We start from the raw sequence: 19,688 nt of genomic DNA, 5'->3' as shown, positions 1-19,688 counted from the left end.
CTGCAGATACTTCGTCAACTGTGGCATGCAGTTCTAATCTTTTGTCCCCTGGAATAGCCTGGGCTATTTCCCTCACACTAACAGGCCCTCTAAGTGACGAGATCTCAAGGGCATGCTTCCCTTCAGATGCTAATGGAATAAATAATGCCCTACTTTACAGGTTTGTCATTTTGTTTCTTGATATTGTATTGTATCAATTGCCTGCACATTACTCTAACTCTTCTGCATGTTTGATGTAACACGGTTGCAACCAAGGTATTAGTTTCAGAGTCAGCTAACTATGATAATTCTCTTTCAATCAGTTACAAGGAGGTTGCAAATTACCGGAGTCAAGTAGTCAACAAGAGATAAAAACTTTTAGAACCCTTTTCCACAATTACATATTAAAACCATTGGGATAAAACTTCAATGAGGCTATGCATATATATTTCTTCAGTAACATTTTGACTAATTGTGTTCCATACCTTTCAGTTTGAGTATTGTCTATTTAGCATCTATGGTATAATGTGTAGGTCACATCTTCATGGGAGAGGGTTGAATAGATTCTGGTCTAATGTTCAAGGTTACCAAGGTCCACTGCTTGTTCTGATTTCTGCAACCTCAGAAGATGGTAGTGCCAATAAAAGAAATTGGATTGTAGGTGTTCTCACACATCAAGGTTTTGAGAATAGGGATCTCTTCTATGGAAGTTCAGGAAGTCTGTACTCTATAAGTCCAGTCTTTCATGTGTATCCACCTACTGGTATGCAAAGTGTATGGAAAGCCGCTGCATTTCATTTCATAGAAATTGCTGAGTAGGTCTGTGAAACTAACCATGTAAAGAACTATGATCAATGACAGGAAAGGAAAGGAACTTTGTGTATAGCCATCTCCATCCCACTGGCAGGGTGTATGAGGTGAAACCGAAGCCTGTTGGAATAGGATTTGGTGGAACTCTGGGAAATGAGAGAATTTATGTGGATGAAGATTTTTCTAAGGTTACCATTCGCCATCATGCAGCTGACAAAACTTATCAGTCTGGCTCCCTCTTTCCTGATCAGGTATAATCGTAATGTTGCAATGAGTATAGACATAACTATCTAATCCTTGGATTATTTGATGCTGTGACTAGAAAGAATGAATTGTAGGTTAGCACATTATAATATTCAAACTTTAATTGGTACAACTCAGGGCTTTCTACCTGTTGAAGCTTTGATCACAGAAGTTGAAATTTGGGGACTTGGTGGGAGGGGCGCAAAGGATGTGCAGGATTCATATAAGAATAGGGAACAACTTTTCACTGAGCAAAGACGAAAGGTAATCATCCTACATCAGACTTGGTCAATATGTTGCATCTTCAGAGATTTGCTCACTCTTTTTTCTTGGTTGACAATTTAACTTTATTTGCTTGCGTCCTTTTCCAGGTTGACTTGAAAACATTTGCAAACTGGGAGGATTCACCTGAAAAGATGATGAAGGACATGATCTCCAACCCCAATGCAGTTCGACGTGAAGACCGCTAAAGACACCATGTCTGTGAACTGTATTTTACTTTCTGGCTGGTCAAAATGTAATTGTATTTACAACAAAGAGATCAGTCTGTTGGGCAAATGATGATATAGCTTTGTGTATCACTAGATAATGTGTGTAAATTTTATTCAAAAAAAGAAAAGAAAAAGATAATGTGTGTAAGAAACTCAAAATGAAGTGTGTGAAACAGTTGTATGTCGCATTAGTTTACAGCTTTATGCTTTTACACAGCTCACTGAATTTATCAATTCACTTCTCAGGCCGTACCTTACATTTTGGGCAGATTGTTGTTGGATTCTAAGTTGAGTATCCGTTCCCGTGATTTTCTCTTAGATTTAGAAGTGCTTTGAATTGTTAGCAATAATCTAATTACCTTATGAAATGCAGTAATCTTATCATTAGGAAGAATCTTCGTTGAACAGTGCAGAAAGCTGATCAGCTATATTGAATGGTGCTCCTCTTAGAAGCCATAGAATAGAGTAAATTGAATGCTAATTGAGATATTCATCCAATCAATCCGAATTTGTTTTGGAGCAAGATTAATGAATTGATGCACGACATACAAAATTACAAATCATTAGGCGATAAAAAGTGCTCCATTTGATCTGCCTCTTACAAGGTGATCCCGTCCTCTGAAATCACACGATGCTTACAAACCAAAACCCAATCAACTGTTCTCAATTGATTAGCATCCAAGCAGACCTCAAAATGCAATAGTTTCAAATTCAAGGGTACTCATGACGAGGACTGGAAATACAATTATCATAGTTCATGCATTGCAGACAATGGAGTAAGAATGAGTGGTTTATTTCTGGTTCATAGATACTTCCCTGCTAACCCAAACAATGTCTTTAAGGTCAAAACAATCTCATACTCTGATGACTTTAACAACCACATATAATCAAATGCTTCCACAATCGAAACATAGAATCGTCGTCTATAATTGTTCCCTTTACCAAAGGAAACAAGAACTGAAGTCTAGCAGAGTTGACCATGAAATTGCTCCCACATAAGATGTAGATCAAACAACATAGAGGTTACTGCTTCTTCTCTTCTGCTTTCCTTGGCTGAAAAGAAACAACACAAGGCACCGTGAGACAAAGAATACATAGCAGAAAGTTTCTTTTAGGCCTCAGGACCGAAGAAAATGTAGAAAGAAGATAACCAAGAGAAAGGCCTTCAGCGCCCCTAACAGCATTGGGAGGCTGCAGATAGAACAAGGTTGTGGAATGGTCTTTCAATACATGCATCCACAACACGCAAAGAGAAGTTCCCTCCTCTAATCATACAATGTATAAATGCAGCATAACAGGCATTTAATGACTAGTCATACATCCTATGACCTCAAGTTAAATGATCCACAAAACTATGGGATAGATCATAGATGCAACAATTCCAGCCACGAATAGGTCTCTGAAGCAGTGGCAGGCATACTGATGACTAAGATTCTTTCTAAACACTAAAATGCGACATCCTAAACTTCTTGCTTTCACTGAATAGCATCTGCAGACTAAATTTCATATGATCTTCCTGTTTCCCGACTTTGGAAATTCATTAAAAAAAAATTAGGGTCGAGATTTCTGAGTTCCGTCAATTCGAAAATTGCTTAAATATCACAATTTGAAGGTGAGAAACACTCAGTGATCATAAAAACCAAAGGAGAGAAATTTGGTGCACAAGTGATCAGGGCCTCATAGTCACAACAATGAATGATAACAGGGTGCAAAGTATAATCAAATGCATATATCGGACCCAACTTCCATTCATTCATCAATGCACACAACATGTTCGACGAAATGCGACAGTGAGCCAACAGCCTCTAAATCAAAACCAAAAAGGAGAGCGGAGGACAACAGAAACACGCACCTTGGTACCAGGCGAGGGTTGGGTGAGCTCCTCGGCCGGAATAAGAACCGGCCAGGCCTCGCCGGCGTCGCGGAACATCTGCTCGGTCTCGAGCATCTGACCCTTTTCGAGAATCATGGTCCTTATGCTCTGGGCGGGCGTGGCGGTGGCGTCGAAGACCTCCTCGACTCCGTTGACGAAGGTGACGGTGATCTTGGGGGGCTCGTCGTCGGTGCGGCGCTTGACTTGGACGGCGCAGCCGGGATTGGACTCCTTGGCCTTGGTGGCGTTGCACTGCGCCAAGAACTCCAAGCACGAAGCTGTGCGTGGGTCCAACGCGTTGAACTCGATCCTCACTCGGGAGAGGAACTTCAACATTCTCTGAGAATTTGGGTTTTGCTGAAATGAGTACCGAGGTTGATGAGAGTGAGTCCTCCACAAGTGATAGTGATGATGGGTTTTAAGGAAGCCTCAAACCCATCACGGCCCAACAACCCATATTTAGGGTAGGGTTCTCTCTATGCTCGATCAACCATGTAGCGGCAGCTCAATTTTGTACGTGTAAATTCTTGAATTCTCGATTTTTTTTTTCCTTTTTGATTGAACAAACACTGAATTGCAAACAAAAATCACGAGCACAACTATCCCAAAAAAATTAAATTAGAAGGCGACACTTAACGATATAGGAAGCTGAAAAATCTTAATAGTATGAGACAATCATATTCATTTAGAAAACATAAACACATGAAATGTTTGCTAGAGCTAAAGGACAAATAATCTTAATTCTTAAATAGGACAACTGCAAAGTAAAAATTTTGGCCATAAAAATTTGAAAATACCCTTGTGCATGTAATTAGATTCAGTTCAAAGACATCACTGAGGAAAATGTCTAATAGTCCCCCAACCATTCCAAATTCTCAAAATGGCTAAATGCGACGACAAATTTTTTGGTTCTTCACTTGCTATCCTGATCCTCGAGATTTGAAAGTAATAGTCCCATTGGCATTTAAACCACTCTGCCGATCTGATCGCAGTCACTGATATCGAAAGCGGTTGCTACAGCCGGCATATGAAATCTAGAGTCGAAGGCATTTGTTCTTTAAGCTGCTGAGTAGCTTGTTTTCTTTCCGCCTTTTCTTCCCTCTCCGCATTTCCATCATACTGCATCCTCCGGTCATAAGAATACCATGTGCCGACAGGATGGATAACAAGTTTTTCTAGTTCAACAGCATTCTCTATCAAATACATGACAAGTTCAAAATCACTTGTACGACCATGATACTCTGCCACTTCCACTACCCTAAGGTATTCATGGAAGCATTTGGGAGCTTGCTTAATCTGCATTTCTCTGCTATAATATATAGAGATTACCTTTGCCAACTGCATCAAGGGAAACAATATTTTAGTGCGCATGCAAGCAACGAGAACCAAGAATATGCTAGCTACCAAACAATAAACGCACCAAAACTACATCATCTCAATGGACAGTTACATACTTACATCAAACGCAATAGGCACGAGAGAAATATAAGTCAATCCACTCAAACATTCAGTTTTTATGAGCTAGCTTTATCTTTCTCTCTCTTTTTTAGGCATGTGGCATGCTGAAAATAATAAAATGTCGAGTGAGTTGTAGATATGATCTCGTTTTGGTACAATTGCTTACATGATTTTACAATTAACAAGAAAATAACATGACATGATCGACAAAATAAAAAAGACAGAAAGATGCATCACATATGGCACCATGCTACTAATCAAAACCGGTTAAGGACTATCAAAGAAGTTTTAGTAAGATTATATACCTTCAACACAAGTTTGTGCAAAAAAGGAGATGCCCTCATTGAAGAAGCCAATTGAAGTAGACAGCAATCGTCAACTTCTTTGAATCCTAGTTCCAAATGCTTGAGATTTACAAATGTAGGAAATACATCTTTCCCATTGTAGAGCTGAAAACCAAACAAGGGATAAGGCACTAACATAATGCAACAAAAGGAAATCAAAACCTACATATAATTAACTGTTATATATATACACTAACCACAGAATTGTTCAGTCTGAGAACCTCTAGCTGAGATTTGACAACCTCTAGCTGAGATTTTAGAACCTCTCGCTGAGAATGAGACTCTTTAAATGAAAGTCGGCGGGAAGAAATGGACACCTCAACAAGCTGTGGTACATTCTTAAGCAGCAAGTTTATCTCATCTCCAACATAAATGAATGAAACAAGCTGGTTTACATCACAAATCTCAATGCTTAAGAGACCAGTATGTTTAAGTATGTGTAAGTATTTTAATGCAATCAATGGACCGATAACTCTAAAGTTAGCCAACCTGTTGGGGCGAACCACTTTTAATCGCTCAAGAACTGGACAGTTAGACAAGAAGCACTCCAGAACTTGTCCAGTTAGTCCTATAACAGACCCGAAATCAAGAGCTTTGAGGTACTTCAAGCAACTGAATGCACTAAAACAACTGTATGCACAAGGGTGTAGACTTGGAATATCAGGTTTAGAGAACAAGTGCTTTAAAGCAGACCCTCTATCCACATTTAAAAGTTGGTCCGAATGGGGAAAAGTACTAAAGACCGCCTTAATCTCGCTTCCTCCTTTGGATGGGAAAAATCTGTTTTTCGAAAGCAGAAAATCAAATTTTTGGACTCTCTTTTCCAAGGCGAATCGGACCCATGTATAAATGGAACTTGCATACTTGGGATCATTTATATCGGCATAAACCCTAAACAGTTGGATAGTTGGGCCTCTATGTTGTTTCACTACACTGTTCACCCAATTCAAGTACCTATCAATCTCCGACTCTATTCTTTTTCGTGTGTATGAACGCAGATCAAAAAGAACATCATGGTGAAAATCGAGAGTGGTAATGAAGGTCCAGAAATGGCGCCATCGAGTAGATAGGATACTAGTAGCTGCTGCTTCCTTCAGGGGCAACAGGGATACTATACTAACTATAAGCTCATCCGGCAATGCACTGATTCTGTCCACCACCACCAAGTTTTGCACACCCTTGAATAAAGCATAAAAGAATCAAAATGAACAATCAGAAATCCAACCAGTCTGAAACGCGCGCACTCTGGGTTAATATATAGAAGTAATAGAACAATACCATGCATGCAACTTTGATATATAGGTCTAGGGTTTACCTTCTCGGCCTGAGCGACATGAGAAGCTCTATACGACATGGAGTCTTACAGCCGTCGCTACTCTCGCGATCACATACGCCGCTATGGCGAGGTTTATGTCTCCTACTTCACTCTCCGCTTCCGTCGACAGAAGGATTAGGAGCGACGACTATTTGAGGGTTTGAGTTCGTGGACGGGCCGATGTAAGAGAGTAAGAAGCTGATGAGTGGGATCGCCTTTGGGCCTGATGGAGTCGTTTAATTGGCTTTACTTAATTTTCATTTCAGTGGTGCATATCCTCAAACTTTTGTTTTTCTCATTAGAATAACAATTTTGATAGGCAGAAGATGCGTTTCTTTGACTCATGTCCACTTTCGGTTGTGATATGCCTTTGATGGATAATTATGTTGGAATTTTTATTTTTTTTTGTCGGTATGCTTGTTGGAATATGAGTAGCTCTTTTTCTCATGTGGTTGGAGTTCCAAACTAGTACTTAATAATAGGGTGAAAATTTCTTTAATTAAAAAAAAAAAAAAAGCGTATGTGCTTTTCATTTTTGAATTAGTTGTTATACTTCAGAGTTTAAACTATACACTATACACTATTCCTATTCAATTCTATACAACTAGAGTTATCTTTCCAGTATGTCACTACAATTGTAAAGCGAATAGAGTAGTCAACAGTTCACTCTTCGCTAGTTGGTGCTTGCTAGAATACCATATGGAATGCTATTGGCGTCCCTAGCTCCATGACCAGAACTTTCACACTTCAGTGGGATGACTGGGTCGCTGCGAATTTGTTTCAACAAAAATGCAGGTTTCATGATTTTTATTGGTACAAATTATTCATTTTTGTTTGTTGGTTTATATGGAAATGGAGAGACAAGTATGTTTTCGACAATACTTTTCTAGGTCCCTATGATGCAGTTAATTCTATCTTGACTTACCTATCTAAATGGGCTAGAGTACTTCTAAATCAAAGGTTGCTACTGTTTTCAGAACTGAGCTGTTATGCTGGCTAAAACCTCCTCCTAACTATTTCAAACTCAATGTGGATGGCTCTAAAAATTCAGCTGGTATGATTGGTGCTGGTGGTGTTATTAGGGATGGTTCTGGAGAGTGGGTTGAAAGTTTTATGAGATGCATTGGTCATGGTGAAGTGTTGCAAGCAGAAGCTTGGGGGCTTAATTTCTACTGGTCTTCACTTAGCTAGTGACCTTCACATTAAGCATATTATGATCGAATCTGATTTTGAAGTGCTGGTCAACCTCCTCAATAGCAATGATACTGGTTTACATCCTCTTGATACCTTATTTTCAACCTGCAAAACTCTTCTATTGTCTTTTGATTCTTACTCTATCTATCATGTTCATAGGGAGAGGAACATGGTGGCTGATTGCTTAGCAAAGAGAAGCACAGAGATGGATTTTGGCCCTTTGCATTTACCAAATCCTCCTATCTTCCAGATAGTTCAGAATGACATTGATGGCCTTGTTAGGCCTAGATCTTTTGTAACAGCTACGGCTGGTTAGTTTTTTCTTTTTCTCTGGGCCTTGTGCTGCCAATGTAGCCAAAAAAAAAAAAAGGTATGTGTTGCCGACTTTGGGCTGATTTATAAAGAAAACCTATGGCATATTTTGCAAGCCTTACTGACCTGAACAGACTCAGAATATCAGTGTAACCCTACACTAAGTGACTAAGGCCACGTTTGGTTCGTGGAAATAAAGCATCAGGAAAAGAAACTTGTCCATTTCCTGTGTTTGGGATGCAAAAGGAAAGGAAATCGACAAATCGTTTCCTGAAGGAAGGGAAAATAATGGGGAAAGTGGTTAATTTCAGATCTCAAATGAATCACTTTCTCCAATTCCCCCTTCTTTACTTGCATTTATCACTCACAATATATTATTTTATTACATTATTTACAAAATTTTTAACAACTTTCCTAATAACTTTCTTTACGTTACCAAACATCGGAATAGAAAGTTATTGGCATGGGAAAGACAGAGAAATTACTTTTCTTTCCGTGAACCAAACACTGTCGTCAAGATGGAGTTGGCGAGCCTTTGATTGAAGCCATGATCACTGTTTAGAGAGGTACTACAGGGATGGCATGTCCGTCTGCAGTCATCCTAAGGCTACTCAGAGTAATGATGGTTAACTGTTTCATTAGAGCAGTAAAACCATAACGTTAATCAGGATATAAAACTGTAAATAGAAGGAAGAACTGGAGAGATGGAAGCCCAGAACCCATGCCACATGTGACCAAACCATATTTTGGAAAGAACAATTGCATTGTTGCCGCAAATGATAATGACATGAAGGCTTCATTCAAAAGAGAAATCTCTATGCTCTAACAAGAGTGATTATGGTAATAAATTAAACAAATGTTGACAAAATCAACTCCAAAGAAACTTGAGCCACACTAAGGCTCTTCATTTGAAATGAAAAATGTACATACAAGAACTACATTAACTACTTATCTCCCTATCAACTTTCATTCTCTTAGCATTCTGGACCTCGGGCACCCGACTACCCTGCTGTTGGAAAGATGCATCATGTTGGAATGAACAATTTGCTCCATGGCGGCATCCCCTTGAACTATTGAAGTATATGCAAGGCTTCATAATCTTAGGCTTTGAATCCCTTGATTTGTAACCATTAAAGGATTCTTGGTTTGCCGAATGGTGGCTAGGACGATTGCCAAATGGTGGGAAGGAGTCGTGTCTATCCCCTCCATGTTGTTGAATCAAGCTTTTATAATAGTTGATATCCTTTGCTGGTGGTGGTCCGACAGAAGGCGAGGAGGAAACTGGAATGCTTGATAACAAAGATTGATCAGAAAGATGTCCCATTCCACCCATATTTGCCTGAGGATAGAAATGTCCACTTGATGGAGCGGTTGACAAAGGTGCAATACTTTCTGTGTTATTAATGTGAAGCGGAAATGGATCTGATGAAGTCATGGATGGTGATCTAGTCACTGCCTGTGGATCTGTAACCAATTTCTCAATCATCTTTGGGTTGCTCAGAATCTGAATCAGCAATTCATGGTCAATCATATTTCCATGTTCATTATTGCCATTCATGATTGCACCAAGGGCAGCAGAGGCAGCAGCTACAACATTCGGTTCTACCCCAATAGGAGTCCCAGCTGTTGGCTTACTAGAGGCAATGAGATTTCTATTATTAGCTGCACTGCTTTGAGATTGAGCTGGAGTTCCATGCATTGATAGGTAGGATTGTGAACTTGTGGGAATCTTAAATGGCACCATGAATTCAGATGATGTACCAATTGCTACATCTTCCTCTTCAATAGGAGTAATAGGTATCGAAAGAGGTTGTACATCATTGTGACTAGACTCCTCCACATCTACAAAGGGGCTGCATGGAGAAAAATGACAAGTGGTTTAGTTCAACGGTAGGTAAATCCAAGATCCATGCCATAAGAAGATAAAAAAGCAAGAATCGAACTTTAGAGGAATAGCAGATGGTCGTGGATAAACTGCTTCCAGTACTCGTAACTCTCTCTGATTTTCACTCTCTACCTCTTTGCTTTCTTCCCCAGCAACAACTTGCCAAGCCAAGTTCAGTACAACCTGTGAAAAATTAGTAATATGCATCAAAAACTTCAAAATGAAGTCAATGCCATAATTATTATCGACACCGCAAGGTACATGATCAAGATTAAAATCTCAAAGCAAAAGTTCATATTTACCCTCGGAGGAGATTTCCATCTAATTAAAGGAATTTGAGACAAGTCTATCTGCAGCTGATTTGCTGGATGAGCACTTTCAAAACCAGGGGGCAGATTGTCGTCAGAGCCTGTTCCAGATGAATGTGACAACCATGATGTCTTTGCTTGGAGGTGATCTTGAGCACTCAACCCAACTTGTGACGGAGAGTCCTCCAACAGAAACAGCTTAACCTGTATAACAAATTGAAAAGAAGCTTAGTACAGTATAACTGTTTACTATACTATAAATCATCATGCCTAGGCATCATTCTCTATTAACTCCATAATATGCACAGGTAAACTGACCTGAGGACTAAAAGTTCAAAGGAAGCTGTAAACATCCACATCACTCAAGTAGTTCTCAAATTTTCAAAAAAAAAAAAAAAAAAAAAAGGCAAATTCATTCCTAACATACCCATCTCTTAACTCATTACTTGTGAAAAAGATTTGCATATGAATTCGATTCTTATTGATTTCACCTGCAATTAATTTTTGGATGGAGATTTGCAAAACTAATATAGGCCAATAAACCAGACACCACGACTTCCCATATACAAGAGATAGCCAACTTAAACTAACTCTAGTATGAGATAGTTTAGTGAAAAAGCAACCAGTGACCAGCGACTTAGCAGGAAAGAAGTGGCCGACTCCTAAACAACAGGGCAAAGTTATAAGCTAGATGTTGCATTCTCAACTTCCCTCATGAAATTTGGTGTCTCAAAACAGAAAAGCCAAAAATGAATCTATATTTCGAGTTTCACACTTCAACCCAACATAATTCAGATCTCTTCCACAGAAGTAAAGATCTAAAGATCTCACACCTAACAACGTTCAAAAATCAAAACCCTTTCATTCATGAGAGAAATAAAAGAACTAAAGAAGCAAAACTATAATGATATAGAAGAGCCAAAGGTCTCTACCACCAGGCCAATGGTGGATAGGTGAGGTTAAGGAAAAGGATCAATGGACATGCTGTGAGAAGTTCACTTGGAAAATGGGGCTTAATGGCTCATTTAGCTTTATCCATTACCACTAATTATACCTTACATCCAAACTATTCTTTTAAAACCTCAATCCAGACCCTGCATCTCTCATGTACAACATCAATTAACTAATGGGTCCAAAAAATACTCGAATCCACTCAAGAGTAGAGATGCATCGAGTGTTACGCGTTCTGGGAAGGTTATATTCACGCTAATTGGATGGCCGACCAAGATCCAAATGACCTTTTGCTTTCTTAGTTTTGCATGCCTCAGCGGTGAATGTGGAAGTTAACACTATGATTTGGCCCTCCCACGTTGGAAGCGGCTCAAGTCTTGGACTTATTCTCCTCTTCAAACAAAAAAGAAAAGAAACAATTTCAGAAAGAAAGCACTTCTGAGTTAAATTCAATCCATGCTAATGAATGGCACATTAAACTTGTGTAACAAAACAAACCCAAAGAAATTTTAAATAGAAAAACCCTTTATGGATTTTCACCTTTCCCAAACACACGATTTTTTTCTATAATATAATGTGTTTCTTCTGAAAAATTATGGCATTCTCAAACATTTGATAGAATTGAAACTCACTAAAGTTCAAGACAGAAAGGCAGCGAACCATTCAAGGAAGCAACTACAGCACAGACTAACACAAGCCATATGAAAAGAGAAATGCAGAAATCATGACATATAGATATGTGAGAAAAGAAATTATCACAATAAAACCAGTTGTAGTGCCACACTCAAACGGAATGCCACTTGCAAAAGAAACTTAAAATAGAACAAGAATTAGCCAGTTATCAATGAAGGTATTCAACAACAAAGTAGGAAATGAGAAAACACATCATGCCATCTTCTTGTTCTTGTAGAATCTTTTCCACAGGAAATGAGAATACTTCTCAAAGAGAACACTTGCCCAGTTTCATTGCATAAGACCACATTAGTATAACATACACCCTTGATAACGTCTAACTTGCATTTATATCATTATTATATTTTTTTCCTCTGCATAGCCAATTATCATTCCAACATTGTCAAAGCTCCTTCAAATTTCATAACATTAGTTTGTAATTTACATTTATTACATGTTGGATTATAATCTCCATTGCATATCCTCCTCTGTTTGAAATAACATTGAACTGCTATCTTCAAAAAGTCTCCAGAAATGGTTTCACCGCTGACATTTTGCATATAAGAATGAAGTTGTATCCGGTCTCACTTATAGTCAGATTCTTCTTCATGAGTTACTAAATATTTCTAGACCTTTAAGGCGCTTTGTTTCCAATGTTCATCATCCCTCTAATCCAATTGCATTTATCACTGTAACAATTGACTAATTCATCAAAAACAGCCCCCGGTTTAAGACAAACTTGTTTCAATTTTAAGAAAGATGGAAGCGAGATGTTTTGTCGCCTCATGTAAAAACTTCAAAATAAGCAAGTACTAAGTCAAATGATACATGAGACCTGAGCTCCAGAGTGAATTGAGCGTCATTGAAAGAAATTTATGTTCATTGTCTTCTGAACTTAAAATTATGGCCTCAATCAGAAAATACGTCTACACACTTGACAATCTCAGCTCTCGAAAAACTTACGGATTCACATGCAAAGCAATTCAAACTGTACCATTTCAATTGGACAATAATAATGAGCAAAAAAAAGAGTACTTGTTCTTCAGTTACCAAATTCTGTCTATTCCCAGAAATGCCTCAAATTAAGAAGCCCCAATTCATTTGAGAGAGCATGCTGGACATCATCGAAATGAGAAATCAAACTCAATAGATACCAAAGAAGACATCATCATACCAAACCAAGCAATACAAGAACAAACTAAAAACTGATTGGTGGGGTTCATTTTTCAGTTGCAACAACCCCAAAACCACTCAACGGAATAATCAATTTGAATTTGGTCACTGAAATGCAACTTTTTACCTGTGAAAGATTAACATCTGAAGCCCAAGAAACCCGTTTCTGCAATCCCCGCATATTATGTATAAATCCCAACAACCCTTCTTTTTGTTTTTCCTGCTCCAATCCCCCAAGTCTTTAGTTAAGAGTTTCAATTTCTGGTCCGATCAAATCGTAAAACCCCAATCTACTACTCTCAGATTCGAAACCCTAGTCTTTACTGAGTCTGGATCATCACAGCCACAAGTTGAATCTAAACTAACACACCCGATTCCAGGCGATCCAAGCTCACTGTTTCCGAATGCCGATCTCAATCGGGTTGGCCACTAGCAAACCCTAATTCGACACAAAATCCAATCCTATGGCTATGGCTATGGCTTTCGCCGTAACCTATATATATCGCTCTCTCTTTTCTATTATCGTTATTCTAATTTTTGGGTTTTTTTACCACCTTTCGGTAATGGGCGCGTGGAGTTGCGGGTGTTTTTGGAGATGTGATGCACGCGATGGCGGTGCGAGTGGGTGATCTTAACGGGCTCAGGAGTGGGCTTACGATTTTTGTTTTGACCACAGAATGACACTGTTGACTGTCCTGCCAAATATTACCATTTACTGCTTACTGCGGCCGACTGTCACGTCACCTGGGTTGGCCCAAAAATAAATATAAGTGGTGGGTGGTTTTGGTTAGTTAGTTTGTGGTAAAATTAAATTTTGTCAAAATGGCAAATATGAAAAATAAATTTCATTAATTGTAGGTATCACCGGCCCTTTCACATGTAACATGTTTCAGGAGTCCGTTTACCAATAAGTCCACAACTTTATTCCTCTTTTAGTTTCTCTCAACTCTCAAGAGTAAGTTAAAAATAAATAAATAAATAAATCTACAATTTTGTAAATTTACTTGGTACAGTCGGGTTACATGCAAGTTTTAAAATTTACAATTTTGTAATTGTCCATAATATACCACGAAATTGTTTTGATAATAAGAAAGATGTCATGGCGTGGTTAAAATCTTCACATGGTGATGGTGTTGAACAACACAATAGAATTTGATGGTGAATTTATTAGCTACTGGTAAATTGTGAAGCAAATCGGTAAATCATCGTGTTGTAAAGGAATATGACGGAATGCTGAGAAAACAAATGAAATAACACCAAGGATTTCATAAGTAACACCAAAAAATAGAGAGATTCAATTTTATTACAATAACACCTGGCAAAAAGCTTTCAAAAGCTCTTCACCTTATATGTAGTTGCCTCAAACTATGGCCACAACCAAGCTTAAGCATCTGTACCAAACCCAAACAATATCACACGCAGATTTATACCATTTGGAAGAAGTTACAGAAAACAATAATGAACAATAGCAGCAGTGATAATAGAAAAGAAAATGTACATGAAAACCTCGCTCAGTTTCATATATTTATAGAACTCCAGTAACTAGCGTGGGTTAACTAAGGCGCTATCCAAGCAGGGAAAAACTAGCTACCAGTCACGTAATCGACAGACTCCAAATTTCCAGTTAACGGAGTTGGTCATCTGCCACCATTCTCTTTCAGATGTCTCATCACTTCAGTTCTTCACCTTTGCCATTTTCTCTCTGAAAATAACAGAAATAAAGTGGTAAGAAATAAAGTAACCTAACAACATTAAATTTGAATTTACACACACTTTGCTCAGGGATTACTATGTGAAGTAAGCATACCAGTGCCCTTTGCACCCTGCTGTGTCTGAGCCTGAGACATGGACCGCTGGACGCGAGGAGATCCCTGCCTTCCATTCACACCAGGTAAGGAATGTCTCTTCTTGATGTAAATCTCCCTGTCTTGCACATCTGGACTCGATCTGGGAGAGGTAGTTGCTTGAAGCTTTGCTCTAGCAGACTCTGTGGCTTGCATGAAATGAGGAATAGAACTACTGCTGCTGCTATCTCTTGGTTCTTGATCAGCCTGATCAGGTTTAGTCGAACCAAATGAATTGCGTCTCTTCCCATTTTTATGATCTTTACTTGAGCCAGAATCATGATTTGGATTAGAGGGCGATTTCTTTCCTGCAGACAGGGACATACGTTTTTTATTGGATCCATCCTTGTCACCTTTGTTCCTTTTGCCTTTCACTGATACCAGACTAGAAGGTGTCCCTTGCTGTGATTCAGGGACAGTCAAATGGCTTCTTGGTGAGGCTTCTGGGGATGAACCATATGCTTGCATACTTGCTTCAGTGTCCTGTTCTCTCTGTACATCAGATGTGGTTCTCTCTGGCTTTGACTCTGTTTGTGGGGAGACCATAGCAACCTCAGAATTTATGGTTTCACCATTGACAGCACCAATTTTCTCGGGTTCTGCAACAGCGTTACATAAGTTGGAGACTGGGGTTTCCAGGAAATCCTTAGTTTCAACATCAATGTTTCTTGTATTTTTTGGACTGCAAATCCTTTCCTCCAAAACTTTTGCATCATGGTCATGGTCACGCTCCATGGCTCCAATATCAGATCTATCAGGCGAATCAAGAGTGGAAGAAATAGAAATTTCAGTGCCACACTCAGAACCACCCACTTGAACTTGTGATCCATGGGGGATTGGATTCTCTGCTACACTTAGCTCCTTTGCTCTGACTTCAGTATCCACCTCAGATGAGAATGTGTCCCTTTGTGGTTCAACTCCAGAAACATCTTGAGGAGATGAACTGATCGACCTAGCTGAATTGGTTGTTGAGGTCAGCTCTGCAAATTTTGACTGAGCAGCAATAAATGCAGGATTAGTCACATTTCTGGATCCAAATACAGATTTCTTTCCATCAGTTTCCAGTTGTTCTGTGGCAGATCTTTTCATAGAACGTTTAGGTTGTTCAGTTTCGATTACAGGTTTCCCAGATAAAGCTTTGAACTCCATGTTAGAATCTGCATCTGACAGATTTATTTCTACTGGGGTCTCTTTCACAGCAGATGTACTGGTGTTCTCCAACTGAGGCTGCTCATTATTGTCTCTCACTGTATAAGGGGTAGAATGGCTTGCCTGAAAGTTCAAGTTGTCGGCATCATAAGTAATCAGACTTTCTTCACTTTCAGAAAGCGCAATCTCCCTTATGCTGGAATTTGATTCATCCATCTCACAATATTGAGTTTTAGATTCACGTGGAGACTCGGGAATTTCTTCCTTTTCTGTTTCCTGTTGCTCTACCACTGATACCTGTTGCTCTACCACTGATACTGCCTCGTTTAAATGTGGAGTATCCTTCGTTGAGACTGACATCCACATTTCCAACCATTTCCAAGCAGAATCAGGCTTAGAAGGATCACACTTAACATGAATAGGTTGGTTCTTCGGTGTTGATTCTAAGAGCTTTAGTTGAAAGAAAAAATATCAAATTAGTTGCGACAATTAAAGATACGATGGATAAGCCTGAAACACAAATGCAAAACACATGACAAAAAGATGCCAAGTATACCTGGCGGGCAAAGCTATTGCTAAGTAGCTTTTCAATGGAAATGTAGGTTACATTTGCCTTCTTCTGAAACATGAAAAAAAAAAAGTACAGAGTCAGAAACACCACTAACAAATTGTCTACAAAGTACATTTCGACAGCTAATTATCTATTATGAAAGTAATAACTAATGGCAATAAAAATAAGATACTAAATAAATTTAGCAAATCAACTCAAATGGTATGTAAATATCAAATGTTGGAGAAATATTTAATTTAATTGACTAACCACCAAATGTTGACAAACTTTAAGAATCATGACAGATTTCAGTTATGAGTTTATCCTTTTACATATCAAAGTTCACGCAATCCCTACAGCCTTTCTTTCAGAAGTTGAATGCAAGTGTGATACGGGAGACAAAGTATATCTTTCTTATATGGTGCCCTAAATTTTTTTATTAAATAAATCACTATAGCGTCTTGCTTTTCCTAAGTGGGGGTGATAAATCCTGAAATGCCGTTACTTAAGAGTTGTTCCTATCAGCTTGACCATGGACGGTTGACAGAGGTTATGAGCAGTATATAAATAAATTACCGCCAACTATCATAACAAGATCATTAAAGGCAACAAAATATTTGGATAACAACCCCTTGCAGATCAGATTATACTAGTTTGAATCGAGTAGTATTACCGAGGTTTTTGAACTATGGTTATCCTTCTGAAGAGATTGACGAGCACGAACAAGAGCTTGCATTCTGACAATGGCTTGAACACAACGCAAAGTTCCAACAGCATGCCTACGCACCAAATGGCCACGGACAGCAGCTTGCAACTTGACTACATTTTTCAGCTCCAGCAATGATCTTTGAGCCTGTGAGAATAATTTGAAAAAAGAGTTTAGTTGGAGTGCTAATAACTAAAAACTTAAAACTCATTTACACCTGAAAGAAAAATTACCAATAATCCTCTAACAGCAGTCTGGACAACAACAACAGCAGACTCATCCAGTTTGTCCTCAACCTTGCTTTGATCTTCGGAGGCATCTTCAGTTGTAGAAACTTTTGGGTTCTCAGGAGTCACCAACTGTGGTTTCTCATCGGTGCATTGTATTACAGATACTTTCTCTGGAACAGTCGTGCTAGCCGGTGATTGGAAAGTAAGAGGGGCAGATTCTGGGCTCTCCTTATTCCCTGAAGTGGGGGTTTCGGTGATCACAGTGTTGCTTAGCACTCGATGCCGTGCAGACCTCTTACGGAAACTCCAGCCACGTTTGTCACCTGAACCCTTGCTCTAGAATGAAACCAAAAGAGCATTGATCAATACACTTCACAGAAATTACCAACAAAAGCATGGGACCTCAAGATACCAAAATGAGTCACAATCATAAGATCCCAAAATCTCTGCCATTATTACAACATAACTTGTCAATATACTAGGTAAAATTATAAAAGCTATTTGCCTGATCAATTTTGCCTTAGAACAATAACTTCATGGAACCTCCCTCGCAAGTTGAAAGAGTAAGAAAGTTTCATAAAACAGGACACGATCACTTATGACCATATCACTTCAGAACAGACATTGTACAAGGCCAAAAGCCTTAAACAACCCGACATTCATATCTAATCTTGTTGTATTAACACGCACCAATGTCTCATGATCATAGCAACAAATCTGTCAACGAATTTTCAGTTATACAAATATAATCAGCTATTCTGCTAAATTGTCATTATTAATTCCACACGGCAGTTACGACCAACCGAATTTCCTTCCATCATTCATACCTGTTATACAAACCATCACAACGAACAGAAATTGAGCAGGGATAGTTTTCCTACTCATATCAAATCAGCAAAGTCAGACACTAGTCAATTGCAGATCCAAGTTCTTAGATCTTACTATAGCAACTCTTCAATGACCTCCCAACTCTCAAATTTTCACCGCATCTCAAACTTGCATTAATCTTAAATTAATACACTCGAAGTCACAAAACCTCCCTAACTCGGATTTTACAGTCTCGAATTAACGAAATGCATATCAGAAACTAAGAACACAAGACCAAAACAAAACCCTACCAATCGAATCAAAGAGAACAAAAAACCGAACAATACGAAGTCAAAGTCGACTGAGCCAATCAGATACCTCAGAAACTTCGAGATCGTCTTTGTCCGCTGAATCGTTGCCGCATGTGATAATTTTGAAGCAGGAGTTAGATTTCCCCATTGTCTTGTTTTTCTCTCTCTCTCTCTCTCTCACTTCTTCTCACACTCTTTCTCTCTCTCTACGAGACAAAACCGCCTTATTATGTTGTGGGGTGTGGGAATGTGGCAATGCAGCAGGGAGCTTAAGGAGCACGGACCCCAACATACTCCTTAAATCTAGCTAACTCTTTTATCTGGAGTCCGCCAGTTATAAGGTCCGTTGCGCCCTACGGACTTCTGCTCTCTGTTCGTTGTGGAAGCACTGAAAAATATTTATTGGAAAATGAAAAGTAAAAGAAAAGCTGTGTCAGATCTCTCTCTAACCTTTTTTTATTTCTGAAGAAAAGGACTGGAATTGAAAATATCGTCACCCGTTGATCACGAGAAATTGGCATTAAGTTGCCGTTGGATTGTTTGGGTTTTGTTAGATTATTGGTTTATTAGTTCATTTGGACTGTAACCAGATAACTTGGTTGATTTCGTCAATCCTTTCCTTTCCTAATTAAGTTCTTTTAGGTAATGATTGACATATATTTGGGGTTGAGTTGAACTTGGAAGCATTATGATTAGAGGTGGGTCGGAAATAATAGAGCTTATGCTAGTTGACCAACCTCTAATGATGGTTTTTTCTATTGCAAATCACCTCTAAACACGATGATCATGGATGATTGAGTTTTCCGCCATCAGATTACAACTCTAAGCAATCTTCTTGTAAGGAGCTAGATATATCATATAGCGTTACAATCGAACATGTCTGGAGGTTAAATCTTTTTTATATAATAAATTATGTAATGGTATTTTTTTGATAATGTGAATATATCTTGTTTTCTGATAATAACGCATTTGTGTAATTATAATTTGAAAATCAATATATCAAGTTGATAAAGCATAAAATGCCAAATAAATTGTTAATACGAAACATATGATTTTTCTTTGAAAAGACGAAACATATGAATT

General features: G+C 38.6%; 5 protein-coding genes across 6 annotated transcripts in view; 1 reads left to right on the top strand and 4 right to left on the bottom strand.

Moving 5' to 3' along the window:
* Positions 1-1,791, top strand: part of LOC133739588 (uncharacterized) — a 3,104-nt gene extending 1,313 nt beyond the window's left edge. The window contains exons 3-7 of one of the 2 annotated variants that reach the window (XM_062167374.1): positions 1-160; positions 513-742; positions 841-1,040; positions 1,202-1,296; positions 1,404-1,791. The exon at positions 1-160 is cut by the window's left edge and continues 28 nt beyond it. In XM_062167374.1, the coding sequence (XP_062023358.1) occupies positions 1-160; positions 513-742; positions 841-1,040; positions 1,202-1,296; positions 1,404-1,413 (695 nt within the window). In that variant the 3' untranslated portion in view covers positions 1,414-1,791. Of the gene's footprint in view, positions 161-512; positions 743-840; positions 1,041-1,170; positions 1,297-1,403 lie in introns of both variants that reach the window. The other variant, XM_062167373.1, reaches the window with a different exon arrangement.
* A 504-nt stretch (positions 1,792-2,295) lies between these two features.
* LOC133741536 (uncharacterized) lies at positions 2,296-3,872 on the bottom strand. Its single transcript, XM_062169411.1, has 2 exons — positions 3,376-3,872; positions 2,296-2,576 (listed from the first exon to the last, which is right to left on the bottom strand). The coding sequence occupies exons 1-2, from the start codon at positions 3,730-3,732 to the stop codon at positions 2,547-2,549; spliced, it is 387 nt and encodes a 128-aa protein (XP_062025395.1). The 5' UTR covers positions 3,733-3,872; the 3' UTR covers positions 2,296-2,546.
* A 127-nt stretch (positions 3,873-3,999) lies between these two features.
* On the bottom strand, positions 4,000-6,820 carry LOC133741535 (putative FBD-associated F-box protein At5g56440). Its single transcript, XM_062169410.1, has 4 exons — positions 6,514-6,820; positions 5,396-6,376; positions 5,160-5,303; positions 4,000-4,734 (listed from the first exon to the last, which is right to left on the bottom strand). The coding sequence occupies exons 1-4, from the start codon at positions 6,550-6,552 to the stop codon at positions 4,411-4,413; spliced, it is 1,488 nt and encodes a 495-aa protein (XP_062025394.1). The 5' UTR covers positions 6,553-6,820; the 3' UTR covers positions 4,000-4,410.
* Positions 6,821-8,837: 2,017 nt separating this feature from the next.
* Positions 8,838-13,544, bottom strand: LOC133738416 (zinc finger CCCH domain-containing protein 6). Its single transcript, XM_062165952.1, has 4 exons — positions 13,136-13,544; positions 10,207-10,416; positions 9,963-10,087; positions 8,838-9,872 (listed from the first exon to the last, which is right to left on the bottom strand). The coding sequence occupies exons 1-4, from the start codon at positions 13,187-13,189 to the stop codon at positions 8,960-8,962; spliced, it is 1,302 nt and encodes a 433-aa protein (XP_062021936.1). The 5' UTR covers positions 13,190-13,544; the 3' UTR covers positions 8,838-8,959.
* Positions 13,545-14,280: 736 nt separating this feature from the next.
* On the bottom strand, positions 14,281-18,966 carry LOC133736375 (protein IQ-DOMAIN 32). Its single transcript, XM_062163832.1, has 6 exons — positions 18,673-18,966; positions 17,491-17,823; positions 17,225-17,404; positions 16,558-16,620; positions 14,816-16,451; positions 14,281-14,710 (listed from the first exon to the last, which is right to left on the bottom strand). Exons 1-6 carry the CDS (start codon positions 18,751-18,753, stop codon positions 14,691-14,693), a joined length of 2,313 nt encoding a protein of 770 aa, XP_062019816.1. The 5' UTR covers positions 18,754-18,966; the 3' UTR covers positions 14,281-14,690.
* Positions 18,967-19,688: the final 722 nt, after the last annotated feature.

This window comes from Rosa rugosa, chromosome 3, assembly GCF_958449725.1.
Source record: "Rosa rugosa chromosome 3, drRosRugo1.1, whole genome shotgun sequence".
Taxonomy (NCBI): Eukaryota; Viridiplantae; Streptophyta; class Magnoliopsida; order Rosales; family Rosaceae; genus Rosa; species Rosa rugosa.
This window is presented reverse-complemented; position numbering and strand designations above follow the sequence as displayed.